The 26,905-nt window shown below is 38.2% G+C and overlaps 1 protein-coding gene across 3 annotated transcripts in view; it reads left to right on the forward strand.

Annotated features, from left to right (window-relative positions):
- The window catches only part of KIF13A (kinesin family member 13A), a 103,903-nt gene that overhangs the window by 69,426 nt on the left and 7,572 nt on the right, over positions 1-26,905 (forward strand). Inside the window, exons 17-38 of one of the 3 annotated variants that reach the window (XM_064423315.1) lie at positions 5,060-5,270; positions 9,731-9,893; positions 10,516-10,656; positions 12,297-12,446; positions 12,600-12,764; positions 13,330-13,503; positions 14,067-14,218; positions 14,332-14,464; positions 14,558-14,704; positions 15,635-15,673; positions 16,954-17,053; positions 17,145-17,271; positions 18,288-18,343; positions 19,467-19,591; positions 20,610-20,786; positions 21,268-21,360; positions 22,194-22,346; positions 22,768-22,845; positions 23,355-23,402; positions 23,870-23,981; positions 24,902-25,053; positions 25,622-25,705. In XM_064423315.1, the coding sequence (XP_064279385.1) occupies positions 5,060-5,270; positions 9,731-9,893; positions 10,516-10,656; positions 12,297-12,446; positions 12,600-12,764; positions 13,330-13,503; positions 14,067-14,218; positions 14,332-14,464; positions 14,558-14,704; positions 15,635-15,673; positions 16,954-17,053; positions 17,145-17,271; positions 18,288-18,343; positions 19,467-19,591; positions 20,610-20,786; positions 21,268-21,360; positions 22,194-22,346; positions 22,768-22,845; positions 23,355-23,402; positions 23,870-23,981; positions 24,902-25,053; positions 25,622-25,705 (2,780 nt within the window). The remainder of the gene's footprint in view (positions 1-5,059; positions 5,271-9,730; positions 9,894-10,515; positions 10,657-12,296; positions 12,447-12,599; positions 12,765-13,329; positions 13,504-14,066; positions 14,219-14,331; positions 14,465-14,557; positions 14,705-15,634; positions 15,674-16,953; positions 17,054-17,144; positions 17,272-18,287; positions 18,344-19,466; positions 19,592-20,609; positions 20,787-21,267; positions 21,361-22,193; positions 22,347-22,767; positions 22,846-23,354; positions 23,403-23,869; positions 23,982-24,901; positions 25,054-25,621; positions 25,706-26,905) is intronic. The other 2 variants (XM_064423299.1, XM_064423306.1) reach the window with 2 other exon arrangements.

A 26,905-nucleotide genomic window follows, 5' to 3' on the forward strand; every position in this document is an offset into this window, starting at 1 on the left:
ACAAATTCAGTCTGGAACTCAATTTCTGTGTAAAACAAGCAATACACTTGTTCCAGGGGCCTTTGGAGGATTTTCAGGATAAGATATTTTACAGAAACAATGTGTGTGCAAATATATATATATGAAACATATATAAATATAAATATGTATATATGTAAAAAAATATGTGCACCTAGGTATAAATACACACACAGAGGATAGTAGTTGGTTTGTGCCCTGACATGATTTTATCTGGACCTCTACTCTCTTTTATAGTGCAGCTGAGTTGTAACCATATGCCTGTCAAAGTATCATCCAGGTTTACTAAGTTCTTGTTTTTGCAAGTTACTGTAGAAAAAAGGGGTGCACCATATATGGCTCAGTTAGTTTCATCCTCCTTTTTGTATCAAATGTTACTGACACCATTTTAACCGTATTAAAAAAACATTGAAATTATAACAAAGCAATAAGCAAATGCCAACTAGTTTTTCAGCTCTTGATCACTCTCAATATTTCATTTTGTCTTTGTTAAAATAAATTGTGATGCTTTTTTGGAACAACACGATAAGATATAATATAGATAACATAATGGTATGGTGTATATAAAACAATGTCTTTTTCATGATTTCCAGAAGGCAGGTCATAGTTCATGTGATACAGTAGAGTATAAAGAAACTCTGACAAACTTGGTAAACTATGGAATGCTTTGTGTTTTAAATACACAAAATCAGAGAGGCAAATACCTTGGGGTTTGGTCCCTGATCAAGAAGACACAGTAGATGGTGGTTCATTGCTTTCTTTTCTCTTTCTTCATCTCTTCACAGTATTCCATTGTTTGCTGTGGCATGCATGTTGAAATACAGCATTTACTTTTTGTTTTGTCTCCTCTTATTGTTTTACTTTGTCTCTTTTGCCATTGAGTACAGCATGATGGTTTCGTATGTTTGATGCAGCAATACTTTGCAGGTTTTTTACAGTTTAATTTTTAATGAGGTTGCTTGTGTGAGTTACAGGATCAGGTCACTTAAATTTATATGAAATTGCTGTTTGATAACAGAAATATTCTCATTATGGTTCACTCGTACCAGGAGATGAATTTCAGATGAATCTGCCATCCTGGTGGTCTTCGGTGTTGTCATCCCTTGTGAAGATTCTGTTGCCCGTTTTAAGGCCTCAGACCATCCCATATCTGTGCCAAAACTGGGACAAAGGTTTTGAACTCAATTGGCTTGTGCATGAGGCTGCTGGAAAAGTCTGAAAGCATTAATTGATGCTTGATCTGCTTGTTACTAACTGGAGATTTGACTGAAGTGTATCAGTCTATAATGAGTCAGTGTTCTTTGAACAGGGGGTCACATTTTTTGGTTTCCATGTGTTATCCAGCTGATGGAAACAATTCTTCACAACATTCCAAGTGTCTTTACATTTTAGTTCAGTAAGCTTTTCTGATTGTGGTCCAAGCCGGTCTTTGTTTTGGTTGGTTGCTTTCTGTGTCTTGGCCAAGAACAGTTTCAGACCTTGCTGTTCCTTAAAGCTCTTTCTTCCCTACTGCAGAGCAAGTGTTTGCAGTCTTACATGTCACACTGTTTCAGAAGGGTCATATCCCAATTTCTGCTGCTTCTGCTCACTCCCACATAGGTGGTGCTTAACTAAATTGAAGTAGTTAGTGATAATAGAATGCTAACAAAACAAGTGACTGTGAGGATCTTTTGATTTGAAGTTAGATAAATAGAACCCAGCAGCACTTTCTCAATGCTAAAGTACCTTTTTTCTGACAGGCTTCCAGTTTGTTGTGTAAGAAGTGAAGCAGCTTTATTACAATACCAATTATTTATTTTTCCTTACAATGAAAAATAAAGATGGGTAAGGAGGAGGAAATAACTCAGTGACTGAAGACTGTTAATTCTATTACACATATTCTCTGGAGAAGTCCTAAGAGGGGAATGAAGAGGTTTTAAAAATTTGATTAGATAATTATTTTATAATCTTGTTTAGATACAGCCCAAAAGCAAGAGGGTTTGGTCTTCCTTTGTTTTGGTTTTTGGATTCCTCCCTCCCCCTGGATTTGTTTGAGAATTATAATCCTCTTTAAATAAATATCCTGGCTTTTCCAGGGTGCAAACACATTTGTTTTTATGGCATGTAACCAGTACAACAGTGTCACAGACTCCATCCGGCTCCAAAGAACCTCTGAGGAAAATGTGTAACTTTGAAAACTGCTGTAAAGAAAACATCCCGATTCTTTCCTTCCTTCAGCATGTTAACTTTCTTTGTGGGATTCTGTCAGATCAGCTTTGTACTGCTAATTTGTGATGCTGGTCAAACACAGACTGCATCAAAGAAGCTTACTTTATTCTTGTATACTGTGCAGCAGTTAAGTAAACAATGTGATTAGGTTAGGCAGCTTCTCATTTTAGCAAACAAAACTGTTACAGCTCACAGGGAGAGGGTTTTCATAAAACTTAGCAAGGCAGCCTGTGTCATAACCCTCTTCTAGCTTGCTTAGACAAATATACATACAAGAAATGTTAGGGAACTTATTCAGCATCAGTGTGACTGGATAAACAAATTCCAGATGTGAATTAAGTGACATTGTAGCAAGGTAATAAATGCTGCTCATCCTATGAAGAAAATACATCTTTATGTCTGTGTTAGTAGTCTTTGGAGGGGATTAACTGCATATGAATATTTTTTCAGGGTCTTTGAACTCTTGTCACATAAATAAGTAAGAGATTGGGACTTGGAAATTCTAATGCTGTATGGAATTTGCTGTGTATTTGGCAGGCACTGGGTAGAATCTTCCTTAATTTATTTGACTTTGCATGAGGAATCCAAAATTCTAGAACATGGTGTTTAATTTAAACACTGTTGTAGTTTTTTTTTGAATTGTAAAAAATCTTGACTGTTTATTTCTTCAAATTCTACCTAGATAGTTTATAACTCACACCATATTTCATTTTTTTCCTGTGACAGCCTTAAAGTTTTCTTAGTAAACTCTTTCCAAAGCTAAATGAAAAAGTTTTCTAAGACTGTGAATTTACCTTTTGTGTTACAAGACAAGCATAATCCACCTTTTTTTTTTCTTTTTTTTCCCAAGCAGTACAAGATTATGTTGCAATTGGAAAGTTTTATACTAGGCTCTTGCATCTTGTTCCAAATATGTATCATGGTGTAATTTGATCCTATGGTTGTTGTGATCCTGTAAATCTAGGTGGCTGAAAAGTTTACTTTTATTAAAAAAATCTGTTTCTTGAACTCATAGCTGTTCTTTGAGCAATTTAGGAAAGTCTCATCTTAATGAGTCAGCCTTAGATTAATTTCCTGTGTTTGCAAACACAATGGAGGGATTTTAATTTCTTCCATGTCTCGTCTCTATTATCTGCGTAATACCTGACTTTCTCAAACATTCTTATATATAACTAAAATTGGTTTGGGAATTACACAGCAAAGCCCATGTATTTTAAGATAGTTCTGGTATTATCTGGAGGACTTAGGAGGATCATGATGGTGCAGATGAACATTAATAACTTGGTTTGTAGTCCAGAATTTTTGAACTTGGTTCAGTCAGGGGTTTTTGTTGCACTGTTTAAATGCTAATAATAGCTAGCTTCTTTCTGAGAATGTCATGTACTAAAAAGTAATATTTCTAGTTATTTTAAGACACTTTTATGCATCACTAGTTTGCTATTTGGTTGCCATTTATACTGACTGATTTTTAACTCTGTGCTTTGTAATTACCATTGTCGTGGTATTTATGATGCCTTTGTGTGAAGCCAGTGATTTCTTCCATGAATAAGGCCAGGTCCACAGAAGCAAGTTGCAGAAGTGTTTGCAAAAAGTAAAGGGAAGATGGTTTATAACTAAATCACACAGATGTGTTTTTTGGTTTTGTGGGGTTTTTTTGAGTTGCACACCTCTAGTTCCAAATTGGGACAGTGTAATTAAATCTGGGCTTATTTTTCTCCCTCCTTTGCAATAGACTGGCATCCTTAAAAGTTGCAGCAGCTTTTTTTTTTTTTTTTTTTTTTTAATAATGAAATGGAAGAGATATTACAAACAGTTATTTTAAATCTGAAGTTCTTTCCATTTGAAAATCCTGGCATGTCATAGAGCTGCAGTATTGCTTCCTCTAACAGTCCACCACTCCAGCTTTGGAACTCCTCTCCCTTCCTCTCATGGTATACAGAATAAGCAATCGGTTGGGTGTTGTGCTGTCACTCAGTTGTCTAGGTTGGTCCTCTTGCAAACCTCTTTTTTTGCTGTATTTGAGCTCCCAGAGATGTGTGCATGAACCAGGTATATATACTGGTAGCACACAGAGCTTACTCTATTAAATGGCTCTTGCAGGGGCACAGGCTGGCATGGGACCTCACCCCAGGAACAGACACAGTAATGTTTCATTAATTTGAATGCACTTCAGATTTATCCCTAGCTGATTGACACAAGCAGTTTTTACAGGATAGAATATCCAAACAGATATTTGTTCTGTGTTGATACTGAGATGAAACGTGGTTTGTAAAGCTAAATGCAGAAGGCCCCCCCAGGACATATTTTGTCTGCATCAGTGCTGTGCAGCACATTAGTGCTGTGTGATGTGTGACCAGACCATTTCTTTGTCTCGGTTTTTGTCTGCAGCTCTCCAACATGTTTCATTCTCTGCCAAAACAGAGAAAGTACATTGCTTTTTACTTCCTTCAGTCATTTCCTCCTCTGGTTAGCATAATCTTTCCCTGTGTTTTACTTTGTTTTCTTATTAATTTGTTTCCTTTTCCATCCTTTTTTTTTTCCTACTAAGATTATGGAATATATTATAACTACACAGCACTTAAATGTGCAATAGACAAGGGTCTTTACCATTGTTCTAGCCTTTTGCATGCCATTTGTTTTTTAATTTTAGTTTGGATTGATCTATTTAATGCAATATTTAATAATTTGGGGTGCAGTTTGTGTTTGCAGACTCTGGGTATGTTGATTGCTGTTGCCAACTAAATAATGGGTGTCCTATAATGCTGAAATGGCATTTTCTCATGTTTTCTGGGTTTTTTTTTTTCTCTTTTTTTTTTCCTTCCCCTTTTTTTAGACCCAGTACAAAATGTGGTCCAGATCTTGGAGAAGCAGTACTTGGAGGAGAAGCGGAGCGCGCTGGAGGAGCAGCGGGTGATGTACGAGCGCGAGTTGGAGCTGCTGCGGCAGCAGCTCTCCCCAGAGAGGCAGCACCAGCACGGCAGCGACAGGCTCTCCTACTCTGCTCAGGCTGCACAGCAGAAAGTGAATCTCTGGACAGAGGAGAGGTGAGAATACTGGAGTTAAACCAAGTAGTAAGAAGTACAAAGGGTGAAAGATGTGGCTGGAACCTTGCATCCAGAATCAGTGGAGCTGATGTGCAGAATAAGATCTGCGCTTCCACCAAAGTGTTAGCATTTTGTTTAGGGCTGAGTTGGGATATTTAACATGTGCAAGATTTAAGTCAGAAGAGACATAAAAATTTAGCTTTTTTTGAGCAGTGTTATAGGTTGGTTTTCTGTGGGGTTTTTGGGTTTTCTTCTTGTTTTTTTTTTTTCAAACTTGAAAACTGCTTATGAAATGTTTGGTTTAGCAAGTATTGTTTCAGTTCATGAAAGAAAGGAAAGAATAGTGCAGAAAGGTAAAATTGTCAACTAAGACTAAAGAGTCCCATAAAGAGTATTGTGTTTTGCAAGTATACAATGAGAGCAGTAATATTTTGCAATCAAAAAACCATTAAAAATACAGAGAATGGGGATCTGTGTATGCTTGTACGTATGTGTTTCTAAACATAAGCCCAGTTTAGGGGCTTTAATTGCTCTGGGTGAGCTGCTTAGGAAGTTAAAGGGTGAATAGCCTCTTTGCAAAGGAATAGCAGGCACCTGAATGCAGCCTTGGTGAAAGACCATCATGAGGTTTGTGGGGACAGTTAAAATGCAGTCTAGGAAGATGTGAGCAGAGTGTTTGCATTTTGACAATGGAAGAAGCTTGCTCTTGGTGTCATTGAGGAGAGAAGTATGTCAGCTCCACAGAGAGATGTTCAAGGGGCAGCAACAGAGATAATTTACGTTTTCTGAATACCAGTGAGTATTCTGTCATGGGGCTAATTCAGTAGGAAGAATGCCTAGATGTTCTCGCAGGTTTCTTGTAAATTTATTTCATCTGTTTGTTTTAAAACAGAAGTGTCCTTATTCAGTCAGGTTTGTTTGGTTTTTTCCTATATGTAGTGAGTTTAAATGCTCTTTTTTATGTAATTATTTTTGCTTTATTCTTCACCATTACAAAACCAAATTAATTTACAAGAGGGATCCAAACCAAGATAGTCAACATTGTTTTGCAGCTTTCAATTGAGAGTGTTAGAAACAGAAGAAGAACAGATCTTGGTTTAGTTTTTGTGCAAGATTTTGTTTTGTACTTTCTGCCCAGTTTAGCCTGGGAAAAAAACCTAAACAAAACTAAACTGTTGACCAGCAATGACTAGAATGTTTTTCATGGCGAGTGTAGGGAGAAGTCATTCTATGATTCAGCATTAATTAAAATAATTGTTTGCCCCTGTAAAAGCTAAAAACAGAATCATTGGGAACTGAATGTAAAATGTCACAGAGTTATGGTTGGGACTTGCAGACTCTTTTAGAGCTGCACAAGGAGTGCAGAGTGAGAAATGTGTTAGCTGGAGGGCTTTCTATTCAGAACTGCTTTGAGCACAGCAAGGCCATCCGGAAATCATTGATAATGTACTGCAGTAGCAGAGAAGAGAACTGGGCTTTACTGGCAGGGGAGGCATACCTCTGAAAAGATGCAGCAGAAGGAAAAAGGAAGTAGCAGAAAACTTGCCTGCCCTTGAGAGCTGTGAAGAGAAAATGGTAATTGATTCGCTTAAAATTACCCACCATAACCACGTAATCACAAAAAAGATAATCTGGAGTGATGTCAAGGCTAAGTGTTCCATCAGCTTTCACTTCTCAGTAGTTGTTAGATGTTTCTGAGGAGGAGCTGTGCTTTGAGCAAGAAGTTTTGCCTCATTCATTTGCCTCAACTCTGTATAACTGTTGAACTGCTGGAAGCCTGTACTTTGCTGCGTTGTAAAGAAAAGGAGAATGGATTCTCTTTGGAGCAATTAATGAGCAATAATGATAATGTATTGGTGGCACTGCCATTGAATAAGCAGTTTTCTGGAAGAATCATCAGTTTCCTGTCCTTCAGAAGATCCTCTTAGGTACACCTTTTATTTATTTGTAGTTCTAGAAGAGGTTTCGGCTGCTGAAAAAAGGGGGGAAAATATTTTAAATGAGAAACCAGAAAAAAAAAAATCTTTGAGTGGTTTCTGCTGTAAAAGCATGGCAACATGTTGCTGAGTGGATGTTTACCAGTCAGCTGGCCAGAGGGCAAAACATCCTGAGAAGAATGGGAAGACTGGATGTGAAAAATGTGCAAAAGTTCCAAGAGTCTGGATTGCAGGGGATTTGATTGGTTCAGTTTTAGCTGCCTCTCTGTTGCTGCTGCAAATGAAGCTGGGCTCTATTGGATCAGGCAGCAAAATTAATTTGATAGGTATCAGATGTGGGCATGTGGCTGTATCTGTCAGATCAGCTGGAACACATTGCACAGAGGTTATTCCCACTTTCTGCTGACTGTGGAAGGCCAGATGATACCTGGCCTGGTTTTAAATCCTGTTGGCATAAAGTTAACCCATTGTAACTTCGAGACAAATTTTATTTGTTGAGGTGGTGGTGAGTGTCAGTTGTTTCTCCTTGTCTGGCTTAAATGATTATTTCAGGATTTCATGTTCAATGAGTATTTGCTCCACTTAATACCCTAGTGGAGCTTGTTATATGTAGTGAGAATTAAGAAATCTTATCTGAAGTGCCTTTTTTGCTTTTTTTTTTTTTGCTTTACTTTCTGGAAGGGTTCTGGCACAGCTGTATGCAGAAAAACACAACTGTTATAAGAACTCCCCATAATAATTGGTTGACTTACTTGTAAGTTTGCCTTACAGTCTTAAATCATTCCTTTCTCAAGAATCTAGCTAATATTGGTGTGGGAGCCTCCCAAAAAGCTTTCCAGATGCTGATGTTCCAGAGCTGGTGTCCCAGATTAAGGAAGTGACTGGCTGTAGCTGGGTCCCATGGCTCTTACAGCACTTACATACAGATAAAAGCTGCCTTCTCTTTCCCAAGTTAGGCAGTTGTTTTACAGTGGCTGTGGGTGTGGTACACTCTCAGTATCAAATACTTTCTTGTGATTAATTTTTGACTACCTTAATTTGCCATGTGAATCCAGAATTATGGCTATCTGTGGAATGTGTCACTCTCATGGTCTGGAATTGCTTATTTAATTTTGATAGCCTGGATAACAGAAGGAAGAGGCAGAGGGAAAGGAATTTTCCATCTAATGCTGGGAGGGGAGATATGACGTTACTAAAAATCCACTGATAGTAGCAGCTATTGAAGACCCAATAAAACCCACCACTGTTGCAAACTGAGGCTGGGTAGGGGAGAGAGACAAAGCTGCATGTTTCAGCATGTTGAAGGCACTAAAATTCAGGGGTGCTTGCTAACACTGCTGGTTGTTTACCACTTTGGTTGTGGTATCAGGGGACTGTCGGAGTGCAGTTTAAATTAGCCATTCTTTGGGATTTTTTGGAAAAAGGTAACCACTCAAGTAGAATTCTGTTGGTGACTGAGAGGCGTGTTAGCAGCAGACAAACTTTGCCTGTGTTCATGGGAAGGTCTTTGTTCCTCCTACAGTTGTGTATAATTTAAGGTATTTCTTAGAAATGAGAAGTGTATGTGCTCAACATGTACCATTCTTCAGTAGGACTTCACAAAGAAAGGCTAAAAAAACCATACAGGGGAGAACTGGTGGCTGAAATATCCAAAGTTTGATCTTGAGTTTTATAAAGGTGATGAGACACAGTAAGTGCTGTTGAGATTACAAAGAAGGCAGAATGAACTTTGCTCAGAGGATAATCATGATCTTTTAAAAAGGTAATTTAAAGATGAGAATCCCAGGCGAGGGCAATATCTTAGTACACAGGTGTATGTCTAGTATGTGTCATAGCAGGTTTGCCAGGTGTTGCGTTAGAGTAGATTTGCTCAGACAGGCCTGAGAATCCTCTTTGGAATTTGTCCAGAAACTGAGTGCACAGGCTTTCATCTCTGCTCATTCATCTGTTACTTAAAAGATACCTTGGGTAAATAGGATTGAAGGTTTTTTTATTTATAGTTTTTAATGTATATGCTTGAATAAGTGGAGGGAGGTCTGTGGTCACTGCAAAGCTCTTGGAGTGATCCAAAGCTGTGGTCTGCAGTGAATGCAGATTCTAGCATTATGGTCTGAGGAAGAGCAGGTTTTATCAAGATGAAGTCTCTCATGTTGCAGCTGGTAGATTCTGTGGAACAGGACTCCAGATTAAAGGCAAAGACAGCTGCAATTATTTCATTTCTTGAAAATTCAAAATGTCCTCAGGGCTTTAAACAAATCATCACTTTACCAGTTCCCATATTACTGTGACCTTTTATTTGGGCATCACTGTACTAGACGTGCCTCAACAGTAATTTGTTTAATATGTGATCACTGCTTTCCCTCAATAAAATTGTGTGAGTGTTTCATGTTCACTGACACAGTGCTACTCAGCATTTCCTCTTAAACTTGTTTCAGAAAAGCCTTTGTTAGCATCTCTATTTGCAGCTTTCCAATAATAGAAATAGGTTTCTGTGTATTTTTCATGTTACCTACTGCACCACAGGGATGAATTGTTTCGACAGAGCCTGGCTAAACTTCGAGAGCAAATAGTAAAGGCAAATACTCTGGTGAGAGAAGCAAACTTCTTAGCAGAAGAAATGAGTAAGCTAACAGATTATCAAGTAACACTTCAGATCCCTGCTGAAAACCTCAGTGCCAACAAAAAGGTAATGATACCAAAGAATGTTGGAAAACGTAGCTTTGTGGCTAAACTTTGTAGAGCTTGAGCCAATAAAATGTTACTTTTGTTTGATTATGCATAGACAAAATAGTAGTACTACCTGATTCATATACTGAAAGTGAGTAATTAAGTGAAAATGGCAGCAGAGCATTGAGTATGGCTCTTGCAGTTTTCATGTGTCTGATCACCATATGTGCAAATGCATATGAACAGACATTTGTGTTCTGTTACTGCAGAGCCTGCATTTTAGTTATGGCTGCAGAAATTAATGGGTTTTGTTGCAGTTTCCTACAATTTTGTGTCTTAAAGGGTTTTATAGTGCTGCTGTAAATATGATAGCAGTTAGGATGATATGCTTGTCCTAAGGGCTTTGAGTGAGTGTGTTAATGTTCCTGTGGAAATGGTCATGTTTGAGAAGGATAAAGAGATCTGGATCCTCAGAGATGTGCATAGTCCATGCTGTGTCTGAGGACAGAAGTAGCATGACTGCCATGCAGAGAGAAGGTTCATGTTCTGTATTTTATTCCTTTCTAGGAATGCAGTTTGAGTGAAAGTTAAACTACTTACGTGCACATTTCCTGCACTGATTGTTTTGTCTTCTGATTTAGAGGGGTGCAATAGTAAGTGAGCCTGCAATTCAAGTGAGAAGAAAAGGAAAAGGGACTCAAGTGTGGACTATTGAGAAACTGGAGAACAAATTGATTGACATGAGAGACCTCTATCAAGAATGGAAGGAGAAGACTCCTGAGGTAATTTATGTATTTTTAAAATGGATCAAAGATGGAGTTTGTTTTCTTTAAACCCCTTTTAATATGTTATAGAGAGCAAGTGCAATGACTTTGTATATGAAAGGATGGGGTTCTATGTTTTTTTTTAAAAAAACCAAAACAAACAAAAAACCAGACAGTATCAGTATGACTGATACTAAATATTCAAAATGCCCATGCATAATAAAACACAGGTATGTCCTATCTCACCTGTGTTTTCAGATGTTAAGTGTGCTGAGGTCAGATATAATTGTGCTGAGGCAGTGACTCACAATGCCACTAAGAGCATATGTTTACCTGGCATGCAGATGACCACCAGCTCTGAATGGAAGCAGCAAGCTGCATTAGAAATAAAATCATTAAATGTGTCAAAGCTCACAAGGATGCTGCTTAAGGTGCAGAACTTAGTCAAGGTGCAGAACATACTAGTGGGATAAAACTTGATTTTAAACTATGAAATATTCTTTAATTTCATTTGTATATTTCCCAGCCTTTAAGCAGGGAAGAAATCAATTTAAGATACTTAGTCTACATCGCATTTCCATCAAAACCAAATGGTGTTTTGTGAGAATTTAAGTAGCTCATTAGCCTTGGCAGGTAAGCATGAGATTTGTCAAAAACTTGCTTGTTTACTAGAAAGAGATGTGATATTTGGTGTTCTAGAAGACATCATTTAAGTGTCCAGGTGGAAATGAACAGGAAATATATCTTACTGTCTTGTGGCTGTTAGGAAGCACCTAAATTACTTGTATCAAGAATCATTCCTAAATATGTTTGAACAACTCTTGTGCCTTTGTTACATGCTTTGGACGGGACAATGGGAATCTAAAATCATAACACAGGGGAGGTCAAGCACTTCATCTGTGCCCATTGAAGACTACGATGATTTTGCTGCTGACTTTAGTAAGAACTGATAGCACATATTTGAATACATTATGTCTGCCTGAGCCAGGATCATTCTTTCCATGACCTATGTCGTCCATAATGCATGTGTTCTATGTGCTACATAGAAACACGTAGGTCAAATGCATGTGTTGAAGACAAAAGAGGAGGAGAAGGGAAGGAACTAACAAATTCACTGAGGAGTGCATATTGTGCTAGGAATCTGCATGAATTCTTTGTGGCTGTATGGGGAATGCTGCAGGTATGATCTCAGCTCTATGGGAGTCATGAGAACACTTGTTGACTTAAGTAGGGATCATCCTGCACCTTCCCTTTGCCCTTGTAGTGGTAGCCAGCAGCTAGACCAGCACAAACTGAGGATGGTTTGGCCTCTTGTTTAGGAAGTATAAACAGAGCAGAAAAGGTGAAACATCTTGAAATTGATGACTACTGTGATTGCTCATGGTAAAGTCTGCTTTGCCTTGACATTGCTGAAGTATGCAGGTTATCATATTATTGTATCCCTTAGTAAAGAAAGGATTGTATAGTGTCTCATCTCAAGGATTTAATTTCAAATTTGTAATCTGATTCTAGTCTCTTTTTGCCTGTGCAACAGGAAAGAACAGAGATGGGTAGTGGAGTAATTTTTGTGCCACGATCTTTTAATACTATGAGGTTATTTGATCTCCTGTTCTCATGCTGGTGGTTTTGTGACATCTCTTTCGTTATCTCTAAAACAGATAAGGAAGCTGATTGGCAAGAGAGGTGATCCTTTCTACGAAGCACAGGAGAACCACAACTTGATTGGTGTGGCCAATGTGTTTCTGGAGTGCCTTTTCTACGACGTGAAGCTGCAGTACGCCGTGCCCATCATCAGCCAGCAGGGCGAGGTAGGGCCGGGCTGGGCACGCGGAGAGCTCCTGCAGGACTCTGTGCTCCTTGTGCACCAGGGCTTAGCAAACAAATGGTGCCTGCTGTCCTGTTTGCCAGTGAATAAGTGGTTTTCAAGAGGCCTTATATGTTCTCTGTGTGATTGCCTTCAGGTGGCAGGGCGGCTGCATGTTGAAGTAATGCGTGTCACTGGGTCTGTCCCAGAACGTGTGGTGGAGGGAGATGACTCCTCTGAGAACTCCAGTGAGAGTGGGAGCCTGGAAGTCATGGAAAACAACGGAGAAATTATTCACAGAGCGAAAAAGCTCTCCTGTAGGGTGAGTGAGAACACCTGATGAAGTTTACAGTTTTGAGCCTCTGTAACTATGTAGTCAGTCTGATGTAAATACTCAGCTACCTAGACTATTGGTTGCTGAAAAGTCTCTGAAAGGACTCAGCTTGTTCCAGCTCAGGGTAGGCCAGTCAGTGGTTTCCAGCAGCTCATTTAATTTGTTTTAGTTTTCAGTAGATGCACATCTGCATCATAAATACTGATGTTACAAGGACAATCCTTTACAGACACAGAAGGGGAAACAGTTTTTCCCTGTAACTACCTCCTGTAGTTTGATCATTTAATGTGATCAATCATATATCTATGAGTGGTATGTGGATTTCATTTCTTCTGTGATTAAGTATTTCATTCTCCACTTGAGCTTATCAGCTTCCTCAAATGAAACGTGTAAAAGGTGAGGTCCTTAAGTACATTCCTGTATGTGCAAAATCATATTTCCTAAATGGGAGCATCCTTAGTGTCCTTTAAAACTTCTTCTTGGCTGTTGGTCTTCAATTTGCAGTTGAAAGAGAAACAGTCATATTCATGAACCAACTGTTTTGTCTCCTCAGGTAAAAATAAAAGAAGCAACTGGACTGCCACCCAATCTCTCCAATTTTGTCTTTTGTCAATACACATTTTGGGATCAATGCGAGTCAACAGTAGCAGCACCAGTAGTAGATCCAGATGTGCCTTCACCTCAGAGCAAAGATGCACATTTTACAGTGACCTTCTCTCACTGTAAGGTAAGTATTTTATTATGAAGTAGTGTTACCAGGAGGATGGTAACACTATATGTTTGAGAGAAACTGTTTTTATATGTTTGAGATATTGTTTATCTCCTGAGCCTTGTTTTCTGGTGGAAGAAGGAGTGAGTCAAGTCTTATAACTAATGACTTTTAACTATGCTTAAGAATGTCTTAATGTTTCACTTCATCACTTCTACAAAATGTAGCAAAAGGAAAAGATATTTTGATTAGTGATCTACTAAATTCAGATGTTATCTTTAATGTGTGGAGAAATCTATCATTTCTATAATGACAGCTGATTATATACTTGTTTGGTACTCTCAGTAGCTTAGAAAAGATCACTGGAGCTGAGACATCACTTTTATGATGAAATGTGGTATGCAGGAGCATGAATTGCTGAGATAATGAGGTTTTACAACTTTCATGTCCAGAGTGGAACTTTGTGATGCAAACTGTATCGTTGATCAGGCAGGAAATTAGTTGTTTGTGTCCTTACAAGCAAGTTGAAGACATAGAATTATTTAATATGGTAGAATGTGATTTGTTTTTCTTATTGGCAGGACTATGTGGTGAATGTCACAGAGGAGTTTTTGGAGTTCATTTCAGAAGGAGCTCTTGCTATTGAGGTGTGGGGTCACAGATGTACTGGCAATGGCAGCTCTATTTGGGAAGTTGATTCGCTTCATGCAAAAACTAGGACATTGAGAGACAGGTACAAATGAATTACAAATGAATGCTTCCATCAGCTTTCTGTAAGTTTTGTAATACCTGTGGTGCACAAATACTCAGAGGCAACCATGAATTTTTATGGGGATGTCTTTTTAGATGGAATGAAGTAACTCGAAGAATAGAAATGTGGATTTCCATACAAGAATTGAATGAGATGGGTGAATACACTGCAGTTGAACTCCATCAGGCAAAAGATGTAAACACAGGGGGAATTTTCCAGCTTAGGCAGGTATGTATCTTTTCCTTGCCATCTTATTAATGCTTAAATTAGTTTTTAAATTTTATTCTTAGTTTTTTCTCTGCCTCTCAATTTCCTGCTTAGGGTCATTCTCGCAGAGTTCAGGTGACAGTGAAACCTGTGCAGCATTCAGGAACGTTGCCTCTCATGGTAGAAGCAATTCTTTCAGTCTCTGTAGGTGGGGTGACTGCCAGATCAACCAAACTGCAAAGGGGCTTGGACAGCTACCAGGTAAGGCAGTTAATTCCTCAGTTTGCTGTGGTTCTGCTGTTCTAGACCCTCCCCAACACAATTTCAAAAGGGACCTTAGCACACTGATACGTGATTTACACGTGCTTGAGGTTAATACAAGTAACATGAGCCTGTGGTGCTAAACCTGCTTTTTTTTTGCTTATAACTCAATGTATGACTGATAAAGTACCAAGTATGGCAGGACAGAAGGAATATGGGAATTGTTTTTACCTTTGTGTAAAGAGGTGATTAATACTAGATTCTTAGCGTAATTAGTTTTCCTCTCTTCCAGAGATGGTGAAAATTGAGGAGGGGAAACAAAAAAAAAAATATTAGAAAGAAATGTAGTGAGATACTATTTAGCTTTTCAAAAAGCACCAAGGTGTTATTTGACAAGAATCAAAAGCAGTTGTCTCTGAATGTGAAAGGGCTATTCCACATAGCCAAGGGAGTCCTTAAAAAGCATAAATTATTTCATCTGATAATGGACAAATTCATATTGGAAATAAACCATGATTTTAACAGTGATGGCAAAGAACAAGTGGAATGGGCCACCCAGGGAAGCAAGGTGCCTTTTGTCAGAAGGTTTGCATTCAGTTCCACAAATAATTCTAACCTTGGATACAGATGGTTGAGATTAGTGATCTGCTTGCTCAGTCATTTTTCTGGCACTGGATTCTGTGGCGATTTTAATTATTTTATTTTTTTAATAAACATGTTCACTAATACTCAAATCATGGCTGACCTGCTACAGTGTAATGAAAAAAAAATCTACCTCTAATAAGACTAGTTATTTGAGTGTAGTGATTTTAACATTTTACAAGTTTGTGGCAGAACAGTTGGTATTTATGTTTTGGGTTATTTATGTTAATTTCTGTTGAGTGAAATGCATGGGTTTTATGTTTTACAAAATGTATTTTCTCCTACCAGAAGGAGGAGGATGATGGTGGTGATATGGATAGTTACCAGGTATTGCTGCTCTTGCTGTCAATCCTGCGGCATGGGGCACAGCTAATGCTAATGGCCAGCAACTCTCAAATGAGCAAGCAAAAGCGGCTTTGAAATACACACGTGCTGTGCATTTTAAAGGCTACCTGGGCTATAAAACACTGCTATTTCAGTTTACCTTGTGACTTTATACTCCTACAGTGTCCTCTCTGCTCTAGTACTCTGCAGTCAGCTCTCCTAACTGGCTACATGAATTACTATGGGAATAAAAGCTTTGAAACTTTAATGTAGAATGAAAACAGTTTCTGATGAATATCACCAGGAAAAGAACCAGCAGCTGCAGGCATCTTTTCCAGGCAAATTATGCAGCATAAGATTTTTTTTGTTTGTTTTCTATAGAAAATATCATAACCTTTTATGTTGTGCGGTTTTCAGAAATGCTTGAGTGAGAGTGAAGGATGTCAAGGGGGTAGATACAGAAGCTTCAGTGAAGCAATTTTCTTTTTCTGCACAAAACCCAACCTTGACCCTGTTTTCCTGTGTGATAAGGCACAATTTAGACAGTGTAACGGAAGACTCATTTTAAAAGGTGACAAAGAGCAGAAGAGGAAATTCCCCCCCCAAAGTAAAATATATTTCAGATTTCTACATAGAAGACTTTTTTCTAATAGGCAGTCCAACATAATTAAAACCAGTTAGGTGAGAATGCTGACATCCCTTAAAATGATGTGTTAAGTTTCCTAGCAATCTCAAAAATAATACTTTAAGGTACTAACTTCTTGCGGGCTGTTTATGCGCTTCCTGACATATCACAGAGAAGAACCAACCGGGTTTTCTGTGATACCACAAAGCATGATTGCATGATGGGTTTTGTTTGCATGAGAATCTTTTAATTGCACTGATAGCAGCTGCTAGCAATGGAATTTTATGCAGGTTTGAGGGCGTACTGACCTGTCTAATCTTCAGGAGAACTTATGATGATACTGGGTTTTCCTCTTCCATATGCTGTTCAAAAGTTTGATTGTCACTTCTGTGAGTAATTAGCCCATGGTGTGTAATCTGTTCTACAGCAGAGGCAATCACATTTTTTTTCTCCTGTTGAAATCTGAGACTTGAAAGCACATAAACTTCCCTTCACGGGCAATGAGGTACTTAATCAGCGTGCATGTCATTTGGGGGAAAAGAGTTTTCTGCATTATGCAAGCCATTTAATATAAATTTTGATTAAATTACCACAAAATTCACTGCCCTTTGTTCTTATCCATATAGTCTTGTGACCTTCTTCTCTGTTTCCCTGTTAGGAAGAAGATTTGAACTGTGTACGAGAAAGGTGGTCTGATGCATTAATAAAGCGCAGAGAATACTTAGATGAGCAGATCCAAAAGATCAGCAACAAACAAGGTTTGCAGCTTGAAGTCTCTATCATAAGTACTTTATGCCCTATACCACAAAAAGTGGGTCTCATCTGTAATCCTAATCTCTTCCACCGTAGAAAAATCTGAGGATGATATAGAACGAGAAGCCCGGCTGGTGGAACAGTGGGTAGGGCTGACGGAAGAGAGGAATGCCGTGTTTGTTCCAGCACCAGGCAGTGGAATTCCCGGTGCCCCCGCAAATTGGTATGTTCAGAAAAGCCACTGGAGCTTCCAGCTTTTTGTACATAAACTGTGCATGCTGCAAGGTACAAATCTAAGGATGTTTTGGGGCCTCTTGTGTTCTCCTGTGATACTACAAGCTGCATTCAGCTGACAGAAAGTTTAGAAGGTCAGGTGCTGTTCTGAATGTAAGAAAGATTTGCTTAGCTAAGATATTACGTGAAGTAGCTTTGAAATAGCTTTCAAGGTTTGAGAATCACCTTTGAATTTAATATAGTATTTTGCAATTTTATACAACTGGGAAAATTATCCAGTAGTTTGATTCCTTTCAGAAAAGGAATGATTGAAAGATGAATGGTACAACACATGATAAAGGGTAGAGAGGAAAGAAACGGATTTCAAAGGATGTGTTCTCTGTTTCATCTGAATTTGTAATATATTTCTCTTTAGTTTCATTTAAATTTGTGTTTTAACTAAGATCTTTGGAGCTGACATGCAAAAATGAGGAATGCAACATGTTAGGTTTGGGAAAGTATGGACAAGAAATACTCCTCTAATCAAGAGTACGCTAATGTCTCCAATAGTATTAAAGAAATAATGTAGCAATACTCTTTTCTTGCTATTTTCCCCCTTATCCACCTGAAGTGTGCTGTGGACATGGCTAAAAGTGTGTTTATGGATGTAAAGACTGCCAGTAGTTACTTATCCAGTTGGTTGGAGGGTTGCTGACCTTTATGTGTGAGATGACTACAACCAGTTAACTTTGGAAGGAGCAGAACAGGATGTTTAAAACTGGTCCTCACAGCACCTGCCACATGCTGTGTGGTGTGAACTGAGTTTTGGCAAAGCTCTAGGTTTAGCTCTGTATGTAGATAAACAAAATGCTGTTAGTGCCACACAGGCATTCAGTGTAGCCATCAGAATGTTGACAGCTTTAGCCATTGCTTACAGTTAATGAATATTGCATGGAGATCTGTTTGCCCAAATTAGCTTAGGTATGAATGTGCCTTCTTTGTTGCCAGCAGTTTGTTTTGTTTCAGGATTCCACCTGCAGGAATGGAAACACATATACCTGTCCTCTTCCTTGATCTGAATGGTATGTTGTAAAAGCAGATTAAGAAACTTGTGGAGGGGGAAGTGGGTTTAGTTTGCGTCAATAAATGGTTAAATGGAAGAATGGACTTGAAAGGTGTAAGAAATCAAACAAGTCCTGGCAATGACACTGTCTGATGTGGCTTGTAAAGTGCTTTTTCTTCTGGTTGTGTATGTTGGCATAATTAAGCACAACTATTTTAGAGTAAGGATAAAAGTCAGGGAACACAGGAGTACAGTGATAGGCTGTACAACAGAAAATATGGTAAGAAAGCAAGCTTAGTTTGAATCAAACAGCAGATGAGGAAATCCTGTAAGTGTTTTGATGTACAAATTCACATGTCTTTAAAGTACTGATAGAGAATTTCCCAATGCTTTCAGAGCTCCTTCCACTGATATTTCTGTAGAGTTTTAAACAGCTCATTTAATGAACACTGTGTTAGGGCTATAATGAGCTTTTTTTACAGAATCTAGGTCTTCTCCCTTTGAAGGCATTTAGTTCTAAATGTGAGAAGAATATTGATATATATTCTTAAGACACAGATATACAGTGTAAGTAATGAGAAACTAGAGGTAGCTCCACATTTAAGGACTGTTTTGGAAGTGAGTCTGATCATAAACCTGAACATAAAGCACAAGAGGATCTATAGACCTTATCACATCCAGCACTGAAGTGGCCTATTACATATTTATATAGGCAATATGTCAATAACCTGCTTTAGCAGATACTTTTGGAAAGTGAAAATCCCTCTTCCTTCATCCCTGCTCACAAGGAATGGGTCTTTGTTTGGATGTGGGTTTTTTGTTTGGTTTTGGTTTTTATTTGTTTGGGTTTTTTTACACTCAGCAGAGATTAGCAGACAAAAGATCAAATAGGATATTTCAAGAGGCTCGTTGTGTCATTGCACACCTTTTGTTTGTTTAGCTAAAAGTGTAATGTAGCCAGAACTGCTGTTCTCAATTTCTTTTGTATGCTGAAATCATCTTCAAAATGCTGCACAGTAATAAGATTAAGTAGGGTTAAATGTATTATGAAATATGGATAGGCCTTTATTACAACTTTGCCTCTATATATTCATATCCTTTGGTATAAAACTATTTCATTCTTTGCACATTTGTTTCATTAGCTGATGACCTCAGTGCCAATGAACAACTTATAGGTCCCCATGCATCAGGAGTTAACTCAATACTACCAAAGGAGCATGGGAGCCCATTCTTTTATCTGCCGATCATAAAACACAGTGATGATGAGGTAAATTGTTAGCAAGCCTCCTTCTTGACAACTGCAGCTTGTGTAAATGCTTTCTTATGTTTTATTTCCTACTTCTATGTATTTAATCATTATTACTATTACCTTTTTGTCTTAGAAGTACCATGTGTATCTAGTGCTGCCTTTATTTTCTGCCTATTTATTTAGAATTTAAGAGGATATGACTTGTTAGTTCTTTTGTATTAATTCAGAGATGACAAGTCTTAGCTCTTGGCAAAGAATAATTCAACTGCCTGACTCAAAATCCCTTTTCCTGCTTTCCTCACCCCTTCATCATTCCTTTTGCTGGCTCTTAACTCTTCAGAGAAAATGACTTGTTTTATTCTGTGCACTAGGCAAAGCTTAATACTTAAATAAAAATTATTTCATTTGTAGTACAGAATTACTGATTTTTTTAAAATATATGGTTTGGGAATTGTTAGAAATTAATGGTTATGAATCAGTTTTGGAATTTTTTAACTGAAACTTCCATGTCCTGCATCTACTTAGGCCATTGTTTAAGAGAGTGTTTCCAGAATAAAGAGGACACCAAAGTTGGGGGGAAGGGAGAGGGAAGGAAAAAAAAGTTCTGCAGAATGGGTGCAGGTTTATTCTGTCTGGGCTGCTAATCTAATCCAGCATAGATGGAAGATTTTACATTGAAATTAATATACTTCTAATATAGTAGCAATAGGATTTGTATTCCTTCATCCAGTCTTTCTACTCTTTTCCTTTCTGTCTCCAGCCGTGTGAAAACTTCCTTTCGGGGCAGCGTTTGCACAGTGCAGGGATTGTGGTCATAGTTGCTTTCCCCAGTATCTTAACACCTATTTTATGATTTTTCTGATAAATTCCTTACTATGAAAAGAAGTTTTTGATTCCACTTTGTTCAATGATGGTGATTTTTCTCTCATTAAGGAATTGTTTTACTTCATGTTAAATCATTGTAAATGATACCTGTTGTTAGAATAATAGAATCTTTGATTTCCCTTTCCTTCTTCCACTTAATTTGTCTGCATAGGTTTCAGCCATTGCTGCCTGGGACTCTTCTGTCCATGATTCAGTGCACCTCAACAGGGTAACTCCTCAAAATGAGAGAATTTACTTAATAGTGAAGACTACTGTGCAGCTCAGTCACCCTGCTGCAATGGAACTGGTATTACGCAAAAGGATTGCAGCCAACATTTATAACAAGCAGGTAATAAGTTTATATATACTTTTATTCCTTGGTTTTGTTGGGGTTTTTTTTCATTTTTATTTTAATGAATGTGTTTTCTTAGCTGCTTGCTTAATTTTGGTCTCCCCAGTTCTTATGAGAGAGAAATGAAAACCAGATTTTTACAGGTTGCACTGAAGCTGTGTACTGGTATATTTCTTTGAACTGTCCATTTTTCAACTGATTGAACTTAGTAGCATTGTATACTGAGCACAGTGCTGTAAAGAGTACTTAAAATATCATAAATGCTAAAAAAGTAATTTAATAAATGGTAATTTCTTGTTCTGATTGGCTTCATAGTCAGATTTTTTTATTGCAGATTTTTATTTCTTAGGATAATAATAATAATCATAATTAATTATGATAATTATTATTACTATCCTAAGATAATAAATAATTAATAATAATAATTGTCATAAATAATAATTATCAAAACAGTAACTGCAAATTACTTTCTTTCTAGAGTTTTACCCAGAGCCTGAAAAGGAGAATATCCTTGAAAAATATATATTATGCCTGTGGAGTGACTTATGAAATAGTATCCAATATACCAAAGGTAAATCATAGTGTATTTCTCTGGCAAACTCACAGAAACCAACAGAACTGACCTACTGCAGTGGGTGATAGTGATTAGAAAGTAAATGTCCTGCTTTGCTGGTATGAGGCAGGTTGCCAAAGTGGATATACTGAAGTTCAGTGTGAGATCATGTTTATTTTTAAACAGTTGAAAACTGTGGGGATTTTATTTTCTCTTCTACTGTATTTAACTGAGTTTTTGTAAAAAGTTATTTTTGAAAGCCTATTAGTGTCTACAGGGAAAATATAGAGAGTAGCCAGAGGAATGTTCAGGTTTGTGAAAACAGAATAACTGGGAATCTGAGTTCACTGGAACATAAATTACTTTTTATAGAAAAAATCTTGTACAAATTGTAAATGTATTGTAAAATTTATTTTAAAAGTAAACAAACTGGACAAATGAAAACAAAAATAGTCTTGAAACCCTGTAATTTTTACTTTGTTGCTCTACTTAAATTTTAAACTCTAGGGAAATCACAGCATATTTTAAGATTTGGGAAGGAAATTACATTTCCTTTCCTAGGAAGTTGTCATTAGTTGAGCCTTAACATACACAATTTCAGGTTATAGATGCATTTTTTTCTAGAAGTGCATTTACTACAGCAAATGCTCAAAACTTCTCCTAAGCTTAATCTCTTCAGCATCATTTGCACCTCTATGGAACCACCCTGGATCATTGACTTTAATTAGGTTTGCTGATTAAGTTTAAGGTGCTCAATTCGAATTAATTTCTGGATTGAACTGGTTAAAAAAGTGAGCTAAAACAATTGGTTTTCCTTTTTGAAACCTTGAATGGTGTAACTTCTGCTTTAGGCTACAGAAGAAATTGAGGATCGTGAGACCTTAGCACTGATGGCTGCAAGGAGTGAGAACGAGGGCACATCCGATGGCGAAACCTACATTGAGAAATACACACGTGGTGTGCTGCAAGTGGAGAACATTCTGAGCCTTGAACGGCTACGACAGGCAAGGAAAAGGCATTTCTTGCACCCTTTGTGCTGGGTTATGAGAATTCAAGAGGAGATGATTGATCTTTTAAAAAGACTGTGTTGCTTTTCTTGTTTGAGTTGTTGTGGGGTGGTTTTTTTTGAGATTATTGGACAGATAAATGTAAGACGAAGTTAGTTCTGTGAAATACAAATTTCCAGTGGTGGTGGATGGAGTAGCTAAAGCTGGCAATGATGTAGTACTCAGAACCTGACCAAGCAAAGGGTAAAGAATGAATTTCAGACAGAAGCTTTGGTGGTTGTATGTGCAAATTAAGATTTGTGAATGCAAGCCCTGATTGCTGCTGTTAGCTACACTGAAAAAAAGTCCCTATTCTGCTTGCTCCAGTCTCCTGAGGAGGCCATGGCATTGCTGTTAGTGTTTTGTTCTCTTTACACAGGCAGTCACTGTCAAAGAGGCTCTCTCCACCAAAGCCAGGAACATCCGCAGGAGCATCAGCACTCCGAACGTGCACAACGTAAGGACCTTCATCGTCAGCACGGGTGGGGAGGGGCTGCTCTGTGTGCTCATGTAATGCTTGCACAGCAAGGTGTGGTAATGATTACTCTGTGCTGGGACTAACCAGCCTATGGGGAAGTGGTCACAAAGTGAAACCCCCTCCCCAAAATTGTCTGTCTTAGGAGATAGCAAAATTAACAGGAGAGAGGGAGAGTTGGTTGAAACTCTTCTCCTTTTACAAAGAATATCCATTTGGGAAGTAGTTCAGGATGACAACTGCCCTGATTCAGATTACTTTTACATCCAAGTCCCTTTAACTTTTTTCCTGGTATAAGGGGTAATTTCCATTTTATGTGTCCTCTCACACACTCACACAGCAGAAACATGGATATCTTTATACATAATCTGGTCTGAAAGGAGAGAGCAAAACAGTTATTAGGACTAAATGTAATACCTTGTTTCCTCAAGGTATTCATCTCACAAATAAAAGGTAGGAATTTTGTCATTCTGTCTGTTGGTGTTCCGTAGGTGTCCTGTAGTCGACTGGATCTTTCTGCCGGCGATGAAGATGACAAGGTATGGAAACGTAGCAACAAACAGCTTGCATTCCCAGATTTCCCACCCCCACCAGAAGCAAGATGTGTTTGAGAACTGGGGGGAAAAAAAAAGGAAAATAGAAATTGTATTTTCCTTTAATAGTATTTAAACAGTTGATTTACATAATATCTCTTCAAATTTCTGTGCCCATTACATATGATTTTGCATTAAACCTTATTGTCCTTCTCTGCTTTTCATATTAGGATTCTATAAACTGATAAGTAAGAAACAGAAAGAGAAAAACCTTAACTACTTCTCTGACTAGCTAATTACCTTTTAAACAATGCATTTCTGTGTGACAGAAAAATTGTCTGAAGTCAGTAATTGACATACCTTTGGTTTGTGGGGTTTGGTTGACTCTAAAGAAAAGCACTTGAGTTTGCCTATTTTTTTTTTCCACATTTGCCTGCATCATCATGCAGATTTATGTATTTTTGGTTTTTTAGGGTTGGTCTGAAAGTCACCTAGATATATCTGACTGTTGTTCCAGTTACCAAGATGTATCATGCTATGGTACTTTACCCAGGGAGTCACCTCGCAAGAGCAAAGATGGCAGTGGTGAGATTTCATATATGTAATGACAATGCTGGTGGATTCTTATTTACTGCATTAAACTGAAAATTAAATTCCCAGTGCTCTTTTCCTAATAAATGTGTTATCCAGCTTCTACTTAAGGAGCTAAACATAATCTGGAAATAGGAGAGAAAAGGAGAAATGCATAAGACATCCAGGAAAAGGTGTAAAGAGAGATGTGCTAAATATAAATCAAAACTGTAGAAGAAAAAAAAGAAAAAGCCCACCCAAAGCAAAACAAAAAAACACACACACACAAAAAAGAACAAAATACAGCTGCTTTTATTTTATTAATTTGAAGATGAAGATGCTGTTTTTGAAGTGGGAAGTGTCCTTAGACAGGTTCTTTACATGATATGTGGATACTGTCTGTGCCTCCCTGTCAGTGTGTCACAAGTGCCTTATTTCATTCAGGTCACATTTACCAGGCAGTGCTGGTAGAAATACTGTTGCAGTAAAGTGGGACTGGGAGTCTATTCATTGCTACCTTGCTTATAATTTCCTTTTTGATCATGCTGGCTGTTCTGGGCTTGGTTACAGGGCAGATTTGCAGTCTTGTGGGCAGAGGTCAGGTGAGACACAGGAGGCAAAAAGCTTCTCAGTTCTATTTTCAAGGACACTTCCCATTGGTTTTATGACCAAGATGAAAAGGAGAAATGTTGGAGCCTCAGAATGGAAGGGGCAAATACTGCTGTTTTCTGCTTTCCTTCTGTTTCCAGACTTCTCTGAGAATCTCACTAAGCTCTGCATTATTTCATGCCTAGGCCAGTGGTTAAATACTTAAATATTGACATTTTTCTGTAGCCAGCAACTTTGTCAATTGCATGGCTTCAATTGTTTTGAAATATGATCTTTTAGTCAGGATATGAAGAACTGAAATACACTATTTTTGCTTTTTTACCTAGGTGTTGTAGCAGAGAATTCCCATGCTTTAATGACCAGCCCTTTTAAAGCATTTTCTCCCCAGCCACCAAAGTTTTTCAAGCCCTTAATGCCAGTGAAAGAGGAACATAAAAGGAAGACCCCACTTGAAAGCCGACCTCTACTTAGTCAAGAGGTAATCTTTGAAAAACACCTGCTTTTTTAAAGGAGATGGAGTGATTTTGTGTACTTGGCAAATCATTTGCATCTGTTGCAACAGAATTTTATAATTCTCTGGTAAAAGTATTCAGGTCACTCTTTGTATCTGGTGGAGTTTTGCTTTTTGGAGTTTCGTTTTTTACCTGAATACAGGGTTTGTGGATTTTGGGGGTTTTTTACTTCTTGGTATGTATTCTTCGTTACAGGATATTTCTAATTTAGTGTAGCAGTAACTACTTTACTACCTTTGCACATTTTTCTTTTTATTCTTCAGTAAGATGTTGGTGTGGTTTTTTTAATAGATGAAACATTATTCTGTGAAACTATTCTGGGGTGGTTATAATTCTGGCCTTTATTCCTCACCCTCAAACTCTGGGAGGGCTGCATGAGTTCCCCTACCCATTACCTTGCATTTTGATGTCTGTATGGCCAGCATGGATGTTTCACCTTCATCACATCTTCACACCTTTCTGACTTGGCACGCAGTTAGCACCGTGGTCAGAGCTGTGGCTTGTGTGATGTGTTGTGTGTCTCCACCTTTGCAGAGCATGCCTCCATCGCAGGTGCACTGTGCTGGCTGTGCTGTGCCTGCAGGAAGCAGGGCCAGCAGCATGCCTGAGGAGAAGATTGTAAGTTTCGTACCAGTTTCTGTCTCGAGGCCTGGTGGTGGGCTTGAGGCACTCACGCTACTCTAGCAGAAGAAAGTAGTTGTGAGGTGGAAATAACCACTTGTGACTGGTTGTAGGTTATGGTTGTAAGAATTGCTTGCCTGGCTTGCAAATGCATTCTGTCATTGGAACTAACTCTACTGGGGTTTGGTGTTCTGTTTCTGTTTTGTTTTGGGTTTTAATGTTTATATGTCTTATGTCTTGTGGGGTGGGGGGAGAGGGGAGGCTGTAGTATTTACAGGGCACAAATGATCAAGTAAAGGATGGGTTAGTGAGCCATGCTGTTGTCACTCTAATATACCTTGTATGTTACCTAGATTTTGTGACTATATCCCAGAGTAAATGGAATGATCCCATTTGGTGTAAGTAACCGTGCATTTAGGTGTGGGTACACTATAAAAGCTTATAATTGCCTGACATGGAAGCAATATGATTAAAATAAGATTGCCGCTCCTAATTAACCTGCAGCCTGTCTTCATCATAATTCATGTGGAAATTGAGGTGGAGGGCTTTTGTTTTAATCTTCACTTGCTAAATCCTTTTCTCACTGCTGCCTCAACAAAACATGTATCACCATTTCTGCTGTATGATGGTTTTGGGGCTGTGGAACATGGCTGCAAATACTTGCTTTAATCAGAGCTTTAGATTTAAAATTCAGAGCCTTCAAATTATTTCCTCTAAGTCCTATGGGACACTTCTCCACAAAATTCTAGTTGATGGGTTCTTCTATTCAACACTTATCTTCATTCCTATCATATAGCCAAGCCATTAAAAAACCTGTTCTGTATTTCTAATACTGTTTTGTCAGTCATTAGACCAAAGTATCCTGGGTGTTCTGGTGTATATATTTGAAGCTTGGCTGCTGGGTTTGAGTGGCAGCTGTTTTGTTCTTGATCATGTCAATTTTCCACAAGGTAGCTGGCGTGCTGACTCGCACTGAGTCACTGATACAAATAGCATGAAGGTATTTGGAAGAAAAAAATCTTCTAGTGCTTTGAAAAAACATCCCTTGGAAAATAAATTGTTACAAAACTTTCCATAGCAACTTGAGGGCAGTTTTAATCCCTTGAGTGAAAACAAAGTCCCACCCCATGCATGCCCTGAATTAACCCAGGCACTTGCCTATGCTGCTTTCCACAGATACACAGAAACTTTCAGAGC

Source organism: Passer domesticus, chromosome 1 (assembly GCF_036417665.1).
Source record: "Passer domesticus isolate bPasDom1 chromosome 1, bPasDom1.hap1, whole genome shotgun sequence".
In the NCBI taxonomy this organism is placed as follows: Eukaryota; Metazoa; Chordata; class Aves; order Passeriformes; family Passeridae; genus Passer; species Passer domesticus.